This window comes from Callospermophilus lateralis, chromosome 15 (genome assembly GCF_048772815.1).
Source record: "Callospermophilus lateralis isolate mCalLat2 chromosome 15, mCalLat2.hap1, whole genome shotgun sequence".
NCBI lineage: Eukaryota > Metazoa > Chordata > Mammalia > Rodentia > Sciuridae > Callospermophilus > Callospermophilus lateralis.
This window is the reverse complement of record NC_135319.1, coordinates 17795900-17809526: the sequence shown is the minus strand read 5'-3', so window position 1 is coordinate 17809526 and position 13627 is coordinate 17795900. Positions and strand designations below refer to the sequence as shown.

The 13627-nt window shown below is 47.1% G+C and overlaps 1 protein-coding gene across 1 annotated transcript in view; it reads right to left on the bottom strand.

Moving 5' to 3' along the window:
* Window positions 1-13627, bottom strand: part of Ret (ret proto-oncogene) — a 51483-nt gene that overhangs the window by 21070 nt on the left and 16786 nt on the right. Inside the window, exons 2-6 of the mRNA XM_076835284.1 lie at window positions 5773-6036; window positions 4093-4380; window positions 2606-2847; window positions 1220-1415; window positions 247-446 (exon numbers count right to left, since the gene is read on the bottom strand). Of these exons, the coding sequence (XP_076691399.1) occupies window positions 247-446; window positions 1220-1415; window positions 2606-2847; window positions 4093-4380; window positions 5773-6036 (1190 nt within the window). The remainder of the gene's footprint in view (window positions 1-246; window positions 447-1219; window positions 1416-2605; window positions 2848-4092; window positions 4381-5772; window positions 6037-13627) is intronic.

Sequence of the window (13627 nt, the reverse complement as noted above, 5' to 3'; positions counted from 1 at the left end):
AAGAGGAAAAGGGCAAAAATAGAGGGGTTTAAGAAGCTCCCAACCCTGCTTGCTCCCAGACCTTTTCTGAGTACCCAGACCACTGCCTCCCTTGCCTTGTGTCTGTGGTTCCACCTGAGTAACTCTCACTGGGTAGCTTAGGGAAGGGGAGTCACCCACCCCAAACCTTACCTTTGATCTGCTAAATAAAGAACCCCACCACTGGGGTTTCCCAACACCTTGGCAGACAGTGGGCCACGGGCTCACCTGGGCATAATGGCGGGCCCCCTTGTTTACAGAGAAGGAATAGGTGCTGGGAAGGCGTAGGATGACAGGTAGCACTGACACATTGAAGTGGAGGAGGAGAACACCTGTCCCTGGACCCTGGAAGTCCGAATCATTGACCAGCACAGTGAGCTGCAGGGATCGGTTCTCTGAGATGGAGATGCTCCGGTTGAGAACCAGCTCTGTGGGTAGGGAACATGATGATGACAATCAAGCTGCTTTGGTTTGGGATGGATCCCTAACACCATGGCACAGCACACCTCCTCCCAGACATGCAGCCCTGAACACATGTGTGCAAACAGCTACTTTCATGCATGGTCCCAAACAACATGTCTGATGGTCAGCCCTCAGTTAAAACCAATATTTAAATGTTGGCTATACTACTGAGATGGAAGCCCAAACTTTCTTTGCTATGGTGGCCTGTGTGTGCATGGATGAGAATGTGTGTATGCATAAAATGTGTGTTGTGTATGTGTGTGTGTGTGTGTGTGTGTGTGGAGTATGTATATATGTCCTGATTGTTTCATGTATGTACAGGGTGTTATGTATTTTGGTACATATTTTTTGTGTTAATGTGTATGGGGTGAGTGGTTTATGTGTATTTATGCAGTGCTTATACATATGTGCTGTGTATAAAAGATGTCTGTGTACAGGGCATTGTGTAGTGTGTGTAGATAGGATGTATGCTGTGTTTATATGTAAAGTGTGAGTGATGTGGAGAGGTGTGTGGTATATTTGTACTATGTGTATGTTTTGGTGAGTGCATGGTATATGTATGCAATGCATAGTAGTGTGTGTGGTGTGTATACTACATATGCATAGTATGTCTTATGTGTATGGGGTATTTGTGTGGTGAGTATATGGGGTATGTGCGTATGTTGTGTGGTCTCAAGGGAGGTAAGCTCAGCCAGCCCTGAGGCCCTGGGAAGAGCTATGTGCCACCAGCCATCCTTACTATAGTCATGCACAGTTGCCCGCACGAAGCTGCCGTTGGCCTGGACTAAGGTCTCGTTGGGCGAATGCTCCACGCGGAAGATCTGCTGAGCCCAGGGGTCACCAGGGAGCAGTGTGTTTGTGTACCGCCTTACAAGTTCCCCAGATGCTGGCACCACATCCGCATCAAAGACACGGAGGGTGGCTACCACAGTGCCCTGTGGGGTAAAGAGAGCATCAGTCAGAGTAGGTGTCCTTGGGAGGACACATGACGTGGCACAGCCCACAAGTGGACCAGATGAGCCAGATGAGCGCTGTCAGAGCCGACCCTGTAGACTGACCAACCTGGGTTTTAGTCATCATGGGACCACTTGCCAGCTGGCCTAGTCACTTTCCTTGGGTGACTTTGCCTCAACTGTACAACAGGTTTGAGGCACTTCCTGTAAGGTGGCTCAGATCAGGTGCCCAAGTGCTGTGCTAACAGTTCTCTTCCAGGTCCCCAAAGTGCAGGAGCACCCTCACTCTGCCCTAAGCAAGATGCCTGCCCCCACAACAAGGGTCAGCTCAACATTACAGTGACAGACGGCAGAACGGTACCCAAACTTACGTGTACCCCCAAATGCTCTCCCCCAAGTATCTTCTGTACACCAGGTTGGAAAGGGCTGTGTATAAAGCCACAGGGCACCTTGGAGCTCCTTCACCAAGCTCCCCGTGGTCATCCCAAGGTTGCCCTGCCAAGATCACGTGTTCTTTACCACATGATGAACTTTCCTCTCAGCCCCAACCCATCCCCCCCAAACCTGCACCTGCAGTTCCCAGAGAAGCAGGAAAGGGCAACGCAAGGCAAAGGTGGTTCCCGCTTCTCCATTCCATTGCGCCTGCGGATAGGACTGACTGCATTATGGTCTGAGACCCAGCAGGTGGCAGTAGCGCTCCATCACTCCAGGACAGAAAAGGGTGGGGCAGGGATCCGCCTGGGCAATGCAGAAAGATCCAGGCAGGATCTTCCAGTCTTTCCAATATCCAGCTCCTTCCCTTATGCCTTAAAGGCCCTCCTGTGCAAGGGTGGTTACCTATGTACGGGCATGGGGAAGGCCTTCTTGGAAGTGTATCCTCCCCTGGCAAGAAGCCCTGCTGGGGTGCAGAGGCACAGGTGATCAAAAGTGTGCTCCAGACACACTCTGTTTGGTCCACCTGGTCAGACTCAAGCTGGGCACAAAGGGTACCCTGGCTCTCAAGTTGGGACCCAGCAGGCTGCTGGTAGGCAGACAGCCTGACAGACAGAAGGACAAATGAAAGGACAGTCACATGGTTGGATGGCTAAAAGACCAAGGGATAAACTTTGGATAGATACAGACAACAAACAGAAAGAATGGGAATGACAGACATGCAGGTGCAAGACAAACACCTCCTTCCGCTTGAATTTGACCACTGCACTGGCGGTGTCCACACCTCCAAGGAAGGTGGGGGCCGAGTCGTCCTCATCATACACGGTCACAGGGAAGGGCACCATCACCTCCTCCTCATGTTTTCCAATGCGCACGGTGCACTGGGCTACCAGATCGTATTTCTCCTGCTGCTCACGATCCAGGGCCCAGCGCGTGCTCACCTCTAGGCTGTCCGGAGCACAGCGGAAGGGCAGACTCTCACCTGTACACCAAGCAGACCAGAAGCCCAAGTGACCACCTGGCTGAGCACAGGATGAACTGCTTTCCTCAGGGTCCCACCCAGAGCAGCTGAATGGGTGGGTGGGTGGGGCACTGCAGTCATTGCCGGAACTCATAGGCATGCTGGTAGTAAGAGAAGTTGGTTCATGGGAGGGCTCTATATGCCACCTTCCTGGTTCCATAGGGGCAGGGAGCCCTGTGTCACAAGCCCAGATTTGCAGTGATGTGTGGTTTTGTTCTTTTCTGGCTTTCACTCAGGCTGATGGAGAGGAAGCAGTGTGACAATCCTCTTCCCTGATTAGGCAGGAAAGGCCTGGGATGCACTCACACCATCTTACCCCCAGCTTCCATCTGGAGTAGGTTTGTGTGGAGAGGCTGCAGGTCCAGAGAGCCAGCTCCAGGCCATGGCTCATTTAAAAAAAATATTTAGCAACTTTTAAATTACTGAAATAATATTTGCTCATTTCAGAAAATGAGAAATAGAGCCAATAGTTCTACCACTTGAAAACAAACACGGTGAACATTAGGCATATGATTTGATGTTAATGCACAAATATTTCCCAACTTCTGATTTGCATTCCAGCTCTATACCTCTTGCCTTGTAACTTTAGATGGGTGATTCTGCCTCCATGCCTCAGTTTTCTCCCCAGCAGATGGGATAAGGCTGAAGTGCTGCTCCATGCCTGGCACTGCCACAGGCTCTACAGAGACTCCCTGTGTCCCTCAGGGTGCACAGATCTGAAAGTTGCTCCCAGACCTGGACCTACCCTGTTCCCATCAACCTCTGTTCTTCTGCACTCCATGTGGGTGACACAGGGTCCCACTGTGGTACCTTCCAAGGGGCAAGATCTGTCCCACCTGGCATGGACTCATTTTTGCTCAGGGGCCCTTGCCCCAACCACCTAATTAAAGATAGTGGTCTCCACCACTCCCCACTCCCTGTCTCCTGGCTTTTCTTCCCACCTCATTTTTTTTCCAGAAGCCATCTGATTTCTTTGGTATGTTCATAGGTTCTATCTCTCGTATAAAGGGAAGTTCCTAGCAGGTAGAATGCCAGCCTGTTTATTCACTGCTGCTTCCTTAGCTCCTAGAACAGTATCCGGCCCACAGCAGACATCCAAGAGATATTTATGGAATGTTAAATAGTGGTGGACAGTAAACCAGATGGCTTATCCTAAGTGCTCACAGCACTGCATCTGGCCTGCAGCGCCATGAGGTAGGCACTCACCTTCCAGAAGCCTGTAGGCCACACTGATGTTAGGGCAAAAGGACTGCACGGGCAGCAGGCGGAACTGATGGAAGGTGCCAGGGGGCCTATTTTCCCGGATGCGGAAGGAGAGGCCTGTCTCAGGAAAGCACAGCTCTCTGGGTTTGAGGGAGCTGCAAGCTGGGAAGGAGGTGTTGTAGAAGGAGAAGTACACGCGGGCACAACCCGGCCACTGGCACTCACTTTCACGCAGGGGTGTGGATGACAGGAAGACCTGGAGGAAGATGGTGAGCAGGGGGAAGCCACCATCTGTAGGGAGAGAAAAAGTCATGGGGAATGGGAGGGGGCAAGACCTGTGGTCCACAGGACTCTGCTGGGCTCCCAGCTCCAGTCGCCACCTCCCCATCTTGCTGGCTGGATCCTAGGGCCTGGAGCACCAGTGCCCCCCAAGCCCAACCCTCTTGCAATTCAGCTCTCATTTCAAATGTCTCTCCTCAGGGAGCCTCGGAGCACTAGGTTTAATGTTCCCGGACCTCCGGCAGGTGGACAGCTTCTCAGGGTTGGCTCCTACAGTATATGGTGACTAGCAGCACTCCCCACACACCACAAACTTCCCCAGGTGATCTTATTTTTGACATATCCTGTAATTAGACTTCCCCAGCACCTAGAGGGGAATTTCCATCAGGTTCTACCACCGAGGAACCACAGTAACTTCAAGAAGGTCTGGATCTTAGCTCAATTAGGCAGTGGATGGCTCGGGGCTCTGAAGAAACACGGGCCCATAACAAATTCCACCCTGACCCCCACTGGGGATCTCTAGAGTTCGTCAAGTTTCCTACTGGGGGCTCAAGAGGAAGATGGCGGCAACTAAATGTACATGGAAACAAGGCCCATATCATAGCCACCTCCTCCAGGAACTGCCCTGGAAGAGAACTGCCCATCCCTTCCCCACTCCCCACCAAGGGACTGTGTGACCTTGGCTGCCGTGGAAGACTGGTCAGTCATTCTTCCAATGTTGGGCAGTGTCACTTGTTCTGTATTTGTGACATAGGACGTGCCTCTCACCTATGGACAGGGGCTCAGGGCCATTGTAAGGTTGAGTGAGGCCATGCGGTCAGGGCGGTGAGGGCGATATTAGGGAGGGGGAGCTACTGGGTACGTAATCAACATTTCATACCACAAAGCATTGTGAGGTATCTCCACCCCACCTGGGGCCATGGTCACATGTGGCCTTGGCTGCAACTCTGACTCCTGGTCTGTGCAGCCGGCCAGGTCTTCCTTTTGCTCTGCTTCCCTCCTTGGATACCTTGGCCAGGACTGAGTCCCCACCAGGTATAAGGGGAGTCTGCTGTCAGTGGGAAGATAGGTTTTCTGGGAACTGCTTCTTCTCCAGCAAGTTCCAGGTCATCAGCTAAATCAAATCCTTGAGATGTTTTTCCCCCAACCCTTCTGAATCCTTCTTTCATAAGCTCATGGTTAACCTCACTGAAAAAGGCTTCTGAGTCCTGGAGAGAGTACCCAAATCATTCCCAGTGGTCTCTAAGCTTATAACTTCTGCAAGTCAAAGGATCATCAGTGCCCCAAACTTATGGGAGTCCCTTGCCTGGCAACCAGCCTCACCTTGCCCCTTATACCCTTACCCACAAAAGCCCTGGGGAGGGTGGCCTGAGGATGAAGCAGAGGTGGGGTGTGCTCTCTTACTGCGAATGCTGAGCTTCTCCCAGGAAGTGTGATCCAGGCTCTGGTTGAGGTAGAGAAGGCCAGTGTCCTCCTGGACACGGATCCAGTTATTCTCATGCAGCCGTGGGCGATGGAAGCCATAGAGGTGCTGGCCCAGGTGAAAGCTGGGCACCTCTCCAGGGGCATCTCGGAGGGCATGGACATAGAGCAGGGGTGTGCCAGCTGGCTGGTCCACATACAACCTCTCCCAGTAAGCATCTCTAGAGAAGTAGAGGCCCAGGGGAGCTACAAGAAGCAAGGAAGTGTGTGAGGGAGGGTGGAAATAATGGCTTCTTCATGAGTTAAAAATAAAACATCATTAATTTAAAACTCTGATCTTAGCAGGGATTTATTTTATTTTATTTTATAGTCTTTTTTAAAATTTATTTATTTTAAAGTCTTTTTTTTATAATGTATAAAAACATGTAAAGTAATATGAGTTTCTATAGTTTAACTCTACTAATACATATTTACCTGATATCTTGAAGGATCATAAATAACTTCTATTTGCAAGTCATGAAATTAATACTTCTTAAATGATCAGATATTTTTAATAATGGTCTTTTTAAAATTTGTTCCTTCTAGATATACATGACAGTAGGGTATATGTTGACGTACATATATACAACAAGTATGACTTGTTTCAAATCAGATCCCATGATTGTGGCTGTATATGATGTAGAGTTACATTGGTTGTGTACTCATATATAAGGATAGGAAAGATATGTCCAATTCCTTCTATTGTCTTTTCTATTCCCATCCCTCTCCCTTCCCTTCATGCCCCCTTGTCTAGTCTGAAGAACTTCTAATTTTCCCCTCCCTTGTTGTGGGTTAGCATCCACATACCAGAAAGTACATTCTGCCTTTGGTGTTTTGGGGACTAGCTTATTTAGCTTATTTCACATGCATCCATTTACTGGAAAATGCCATAATTTTATTCTTCTTTATGGCTGAGTAATACTCTTATGTATATATACTACATTTTCTTTATCCATTCATCTGTTGTAGGGCACCTAGGTTTGGTTCCATAGCTTGGCTTAGCAGGAATTTCTTTTAGTCCAAAGAATGTGAACACAGAATTATTTGTGTACCTAAACACTGACTAAAATTACACTACATTAAAACAGAAAAATGGAAAAGGAGGGACAAAGGGGAGGAAGTATAAAACTGCTTCAGTATCATTATTTAATTACCCAAGTGTCATAACACCTGAGTCACACACAAGTGGCACATTCACGGTGGCTTCTGAATAAACCACACAGAGCTAGCATTTTCAAGGGTATGAGATGCTGACAGACAAGCAGGACAGGCAACAACTTCCCGAAACAAAGAAAGAACTTCCTAACGAAGTAGTCAACCTTTAAACACATTCCTACTATATGACCCAGAACTCTATTCCATTTTCCAATAGAAACAAAAAAACATCCATCCATCAAATGACATAATTGTAAATGCAGGATTATTCAGAATAGCTGAGAGCTAGAAAGAGCCTCAGTGCTATACCATGATACAAAGGGATGATATCAATATAAAGGGATGAACTACTGGTATAACAGTCTGGATGGATCTCGTGGAAATCATGCCATGCTGAAGAAGTCAGACAGAACGAAGACACATGGTCTGATTCTAGGTAATTTATTAGACTGGTTGTCTGTTGGGCTGGGATAGGGTTGACTGCCTGGGAATGACAGGAGGGGACTTTATGGGAAATGTAAATGATAAGGAGGTAGGTCATGTGGCCATATCCATCTGTCAACATTGTGCAGCTTATCTGTGCATTTCGACCTCTGCAAATTTTGCCTTAAAAAACTGATAAACCCCCAATGTGATTATTGGCAGAGGTGCAGCTGCAATGAGGAAGCTGGAATATTGACCTTGGCTGTGACTGGATGAGTCTACAAAGGAGCTTCATGAACTGTGCTGCAATTTGGGATATGTCCAATAATTTTCATAATTAGAGTGTTTTATTTAATAGTAAGAATTTTCTCACCATTGGTGAGAATGAAATAGAACAGTAAGCTGTAGGAAACAGTGTGGCGGTTCCTGAAAACATTAAAACAGAATTACCATCAGACCCAGCAATTCCACTTCTGGGAATACACTCAAAAGAACTGAAAGTTAGGTCTCAAAGAGACATCTGCACACCCATGCTCATAGCAGCACTATTCATAATAGCCAAAAGGTGGAAGCAACCCCAATGCTCATCAATGGATGAATGAATAAACAAAACGTGCTATATATGGTATATACAATGGAATAGTATGCTACCTTAAAAAGGAAGGAAATTTGCTGGGCATGATGGTGCATACCTATAATACCAGTGGCTCAGGAGGCTGAAGCAGGAGGATCTCAAGTTAAAAGCCAGCCTCAGCAATGGCAAGGTGCTAAACAATTCAGTGAGACCCTATCTCTAAATAAAATACAAAATATGGCTGGGGATGGGGCTCAGAGGATGAGTACCCCTGAGTTTAATTCCTGGTATCACACCCCCTAAAAAAAAGGGAAGGAAATTCTTTTATTTATTTTTTACCTTATGTTATATATGACAGTAGAATCCATTTTGATATAATTATACAAGCATGGGGTATATCTTATTCTAATTAGGACCTCCATTCTTGTGGATGTACATGATGGTGGGATTCACTGTGGTGTATACAGGAAAATTATGACAGATTCATTCCAGTGTCTCTCCTTTTCCCATCCCCTCTTCTTTCTCTTCATTCACCTTTGTCTATTTATTGAATTCCCATTCTTTCCTTACCCTCTTTATTGTGGGTTAGCTTCCATGTCATTAGTGAAAACATTCAACTTTTGGCTTTGGGGGACTGGCTTATTTCACTTAGGATGACAATTTCCAAGACCATCATTTACTAACAAATGTCATAAAGTCATTCTTCTTAATGGCTGAGTAATACTCCACTATGTATATACAGTACATTTTCTTTATCCATTCATCTGTTCATGGGAACATAGTTTAGCTATTTCCATTCCTAGTTTTTTGAGGAATCTCTATATCACTTTCCAGAATAGTTGTACCAATTTGCTGACCCACCAACAATATATGTGTGTACTTTCCCCCACATCCTCGCCAAAATGTATTGTTACTTGTATTATTGATAATTGCCATTCTGACTGGAGTGAGATGAAATCTCAGTGTAGTTTTAATTTGCATTTCTCTAATTTCTAGAAAATATTTTTCATATATTTGTTGACCATTCCTATTTCTTCTTTTGAGAAGTGTCTGTTCAGTTCCTTTGCCCATTTATTGACTGGATTATTTGTTTTTCGGGGAGGGGGAGTTAAAATTCTTTATATATCCTGGAAATTATTACCCTATCTGAGGTACAGGCAGCAAAGATAAAAAGAAAGAATTTTCTGACACATGCTATAGCATGATGAACTTCAAGGACATTATGCTAAATGAAATAAACCAGTCACAAAGAGACAAAAATTGTATGATTTCACTTAACTAGGAAACCTAAAGTAGTCACACTCACAAAAACACAAGGTAGAAAGAGGGTTGCGAGGGGCTGGGGATGGGATGGCGAATTATTATTTAATGGGTATTGTGAGTTTCACTTTGGGATGATGGAAAAGTTCTGTGGCTGGATGGTGGTGATGGTTACACAACACCATGAACACTGTGGGTGTTCTTATTGCTAATGAACTATACCCTTAAAATGTAAGTTTAAGATGGTCAATTTTATGTTATGTATGTTTTTCCACAATCAAAAAAGTACAAATTTTTAAAAAGATGAGTAAACAGGCAAAAATGTTTAAAACACATTGATAAACTCAAATAACTCTACAATGCACAAAAATATCAACACACAAAGCAGATACCAGAAACCCTATACTCCCGCATGACTGACTTATCTTTTCAATCAGTTAATTCCCACCTAGGTCCCACTCTCCTCACAGCAGCTCCTCTTCCAGGCACCAGCAGAAGATGTCTATTAGGCAGCTGCATGGGTTCTCCTCTGCGATTTGGGAAAGCAATGAAGTGCAACAGGAGGGAGGCAAAGGCAATAGGCAAGACCACATGGGGCTCCAAAGTAGTAAGAAAACGAGAAGGCTTCTTGCACTGTGGAATGTTTCTCAAAGAGAACCTCAAAAACAACAAAGATGGGAAAGCCAACCTGAAGCAAGCCTTCCTCTGGTCCTGGCAGGACATAAAATGGAATATTGTTCTGGTCCTGGCCGTCCCATGGTAGGGCTGCCATGCTCCACCGCCCAGCATTGATGGATTGATTGATTGTAGCCAAAGAATGGAAGGGAAGGTCATTCATGGAAAGCCCCTCCATAGAAGAGTGGGTATGGGAAGAGGGAGGGCCATGACCTCTGGGAAGCAGGGCTTATATTGTAGTTCTTTATATATCCTCTCCCTGTAGCTACCAAGAATTTCACACTGTCAAGGAGAGGGGAAACTAAGGAGGTCCCAGAAAAAATCACATTGTGATATACTGGAGAGGGAGTGCCACAACTGGAGCACTACCCGCTGGCCCCAACCACCAGAGTCTCCTGAGGGGCCACAGCAGAGCTTCCCACACACACCCAATGCTATTCTCCTTTCCCAGTGGCCTAGGAGGACAAAGCCTCCCCTAATGGCATCTAATAGCTGGAAGCACAGGCAGACGGCTGAGTGGGCTGGGTCCCAAGAGAACCACAGGTTCCTACCTGCTCCCTGACAATGAGGCAGGTGACTCTCAGCTTCAGGGCAGGTCCTGGGAAAGGACAGCTGATGACACACAGCTCTGTGATGCCTGGAGGCTATAGGAGAGCAGCTGGGCACATGCCAGGGGGAATGCCCTGCTCAGCACACCCCTCCTGCCATAAGGGCAAATTCCATCTGGGAGTCTCCCAGTGATTCATGATGCACTCCTACCTTCAGTGGTAGAGGCTGGGAGGTGGGATAGGCCCACTCCACCCCCCACCGAAAAAAATAAAAATAAAAACAAATTCCACATGTCCAGGGAGAACGGGCTGGCCTGGCCCTTGCTTTGCAGACCCGGGCCCTCAGGATCATGTGGGGCCCAGTGTTGCTACTGCCAGAAGGGATTTGTGGGTCGGGCAATGATTGTGAACAGAAAGAGTCTTAAATGCATTTAAAATGCCTCCCAGGTGGTCCCTGTGGCAGGGCTCAGGATTATAATGTTCTTTCTTGTCAAAGACACTTCTAGTTAGAAACACATGGTCCAAGGGAAGAACTGAGGAGGTGGGTGCAGGGCCAGTCTCAGGGGTGCAGCCTGGACAATTCAGTGGACCTACTCTTGGAAGGTTCCTGCTGGGTTTAAAGCTCTGCTACCACTATCTTGAAATTCTGCATGATTCTAGAAAAAGGGGCCCCACAAATGTTGCAGCCAATTAAAATATGTAGATGCGAAGTGTGGTTGGTGTTTTGCATCATAGGGATGGGTGGCTTCTGCAGAGAAGAGGGACCTTAATTTAACTATGAACCAGACAGGATGTGCTGGGGACAGGAGGAACAGCCAGTGCAGGTGCATATAGGCCCTCACTTCTTACAGTGTATTATTACCAACCTCTCACTGTCGATTCACACCTGCTAGGCACAGCTCCCTCTTTGCAAAAGGCTGACATAAATGAAGATGGAGGCACATCTGTTCAAGATACCATTTGCTTCCACATTGCCCTATCTCAGTAAGGACTCAGTTTCAGTATTCAATGAGGTATAGTGATGTCACCTTGGGGCAGTGCCTCCTTCAAAATTACCTTCACAGGTAAACCCAACACATGCCTGCTAGCCAGCATGGATGATTTCATCTGGTACACACAGTGTTTCAGTCAGCTTTTTCATTGCTGTGACTAAAGGGCCCACTCAGAACAACAGTAGAGGAGGAAAAGTTTATTTGCGGGCTCACAGTTTCAGAGGTATTAGTCCACAGAAGGCCATTCTCCAGGGCTTGAAGTGAGGCAGAACACAATGGCAGAAGAGTGTGGCAGAGGAAAGCAGTTCACAGGATTATCAGGAAGCACAGACAGTGGTCTCCATTTGTCAGATCCAAATATATACCCCAAAGCCATGCCCCAACTCCCCACCTCCTCCAGCCACACCCTACCACTTCAGTTACCACTCAGTTAATCCCTATTAGGGGATTAATTCACTGGATTATGACTCTTGTTTCCTCTGAACCTTCCTGCATTGTCTCACATGTGAGCTTTTAAGGGACACCTCACATCCAAACCATGACACACAGTCACCCAGCTGTGATTTTTGTTTTGATTGTGTACCTGTTTTCAGCCTGGCAAGACCATTTCCAATACTCCACGCTTGCCCGAGATTTTGAGTTTATTCATATTTGGATGCAGAGGGAACCAGTCCTGAGCTCCGTCCTCCCATACATGTACACACGGTCTCACACAAGCTTTGTCATACACTTTGTCCATGTAGGTACATTTTCAGGTCCATTGCTGGATCCTGAGCATTCTATTCTGCTGCTTATCACAATGCATGTGTCTTCTGGATCCTGCTGGATCCTGCTGCCTGGCAGTCTGAAGGGAAGGGGTATGGATATATCCAGGATATATCCAGGATGCTCCACTCTAGCTATATGCCCAAAGCTTGCAGACCCTTGGTCTCTGTGCAGCCCGTGCCCAAGCCCAGCAACAAGCTTCCAAAAATTCCTCAAATGATCTTCCCGTGTGTTAGTCACAGTCTCTGCTCTATCACAATGGCCAGTCCTGATCCTGTGACCCAGCTCCTTCAGCCAGCTCTGACTATTGCTGGGGAGGGTGTTCTTCCTCTTCAAGGGTACATCAGAGGGCTCTTCCATGCCTCTGGTTACCCTTTCACAGAAGTCAGGAACTTTTAGCTAAACTGCTGCAGTCTCAATGCCCACAATGCCCGCATGGGTCTATCTCTGGTTGGACCCAGACTGACACATACATCATTGTCTTAGACTCATTCTTTCATACACTGGCATTGCACCATACTTTCTCACATTCATTTTTTCTTGATACCAGGGTTCGAACTTAGGGCCTCTCAACTACTAACCGACATTTCCAATCCTTTTTGATTTTATTTAGATACAGGGTCTCACTGAGTTGCTTAGCGCCTCCCTTTTGCTGAGGCTGGCTTTGATCTCATGATCCTCCTGTCTCAGCCTCCTGAGCTGCTGGGATTACAGGCGTGCACCACTGCCCCTGGCACGTTATTTTTATATATAAGCACACACACAGTCACACATATTCTCATAGTCACAGTCTTGCACACTGTTGTACCCTCACCATCCCATACAAGTACAGATATTTTCTGCTGCTCACCTACTCTCGCATACATTCTTTCGTACACTCAGTGCAGACACACTAAGCATGGCCCCAGCACTGTATGCTCCAGTCATGCCTACTGGGCTGCCTGAGGCAGGGGCTGACCGTCACTAGCTCTGCACAGAGTTCTGGCTGCCCCAAGTGCCCACTGAAAGCCACATGTGGCTCACCTGAAGCTCCTTGGACCTCACCACCATCATCTGTGGTAATCATGCTACCCTTTGACCCTTCCAGGGCAGACCTGGGCAGGCCCTCCCTTGGCCCAAACATGGTAAGTTGACCAGAGGAAATACAGTTTATGCCATCCTGTGCATAAACACAAATGCAGCTCCAGACAATTAAACATCTCTTCAGGATGGCCACATAAACGCTGGAATTCAGAACTTCAAAGGAAGGGGAAAAAAATTGCAAGAATGGTACAGTTCAAGCACTTGGTGAAATTAGAAGCCACTCCATTGCTTGGGCAGGGCAGACCCTTCCTGCAGAATCCCTCTCAGGCACCAGCCCTGCTCCCACCCTTGACAAGTGGCAGACGATGCAGATGACAGTTTTA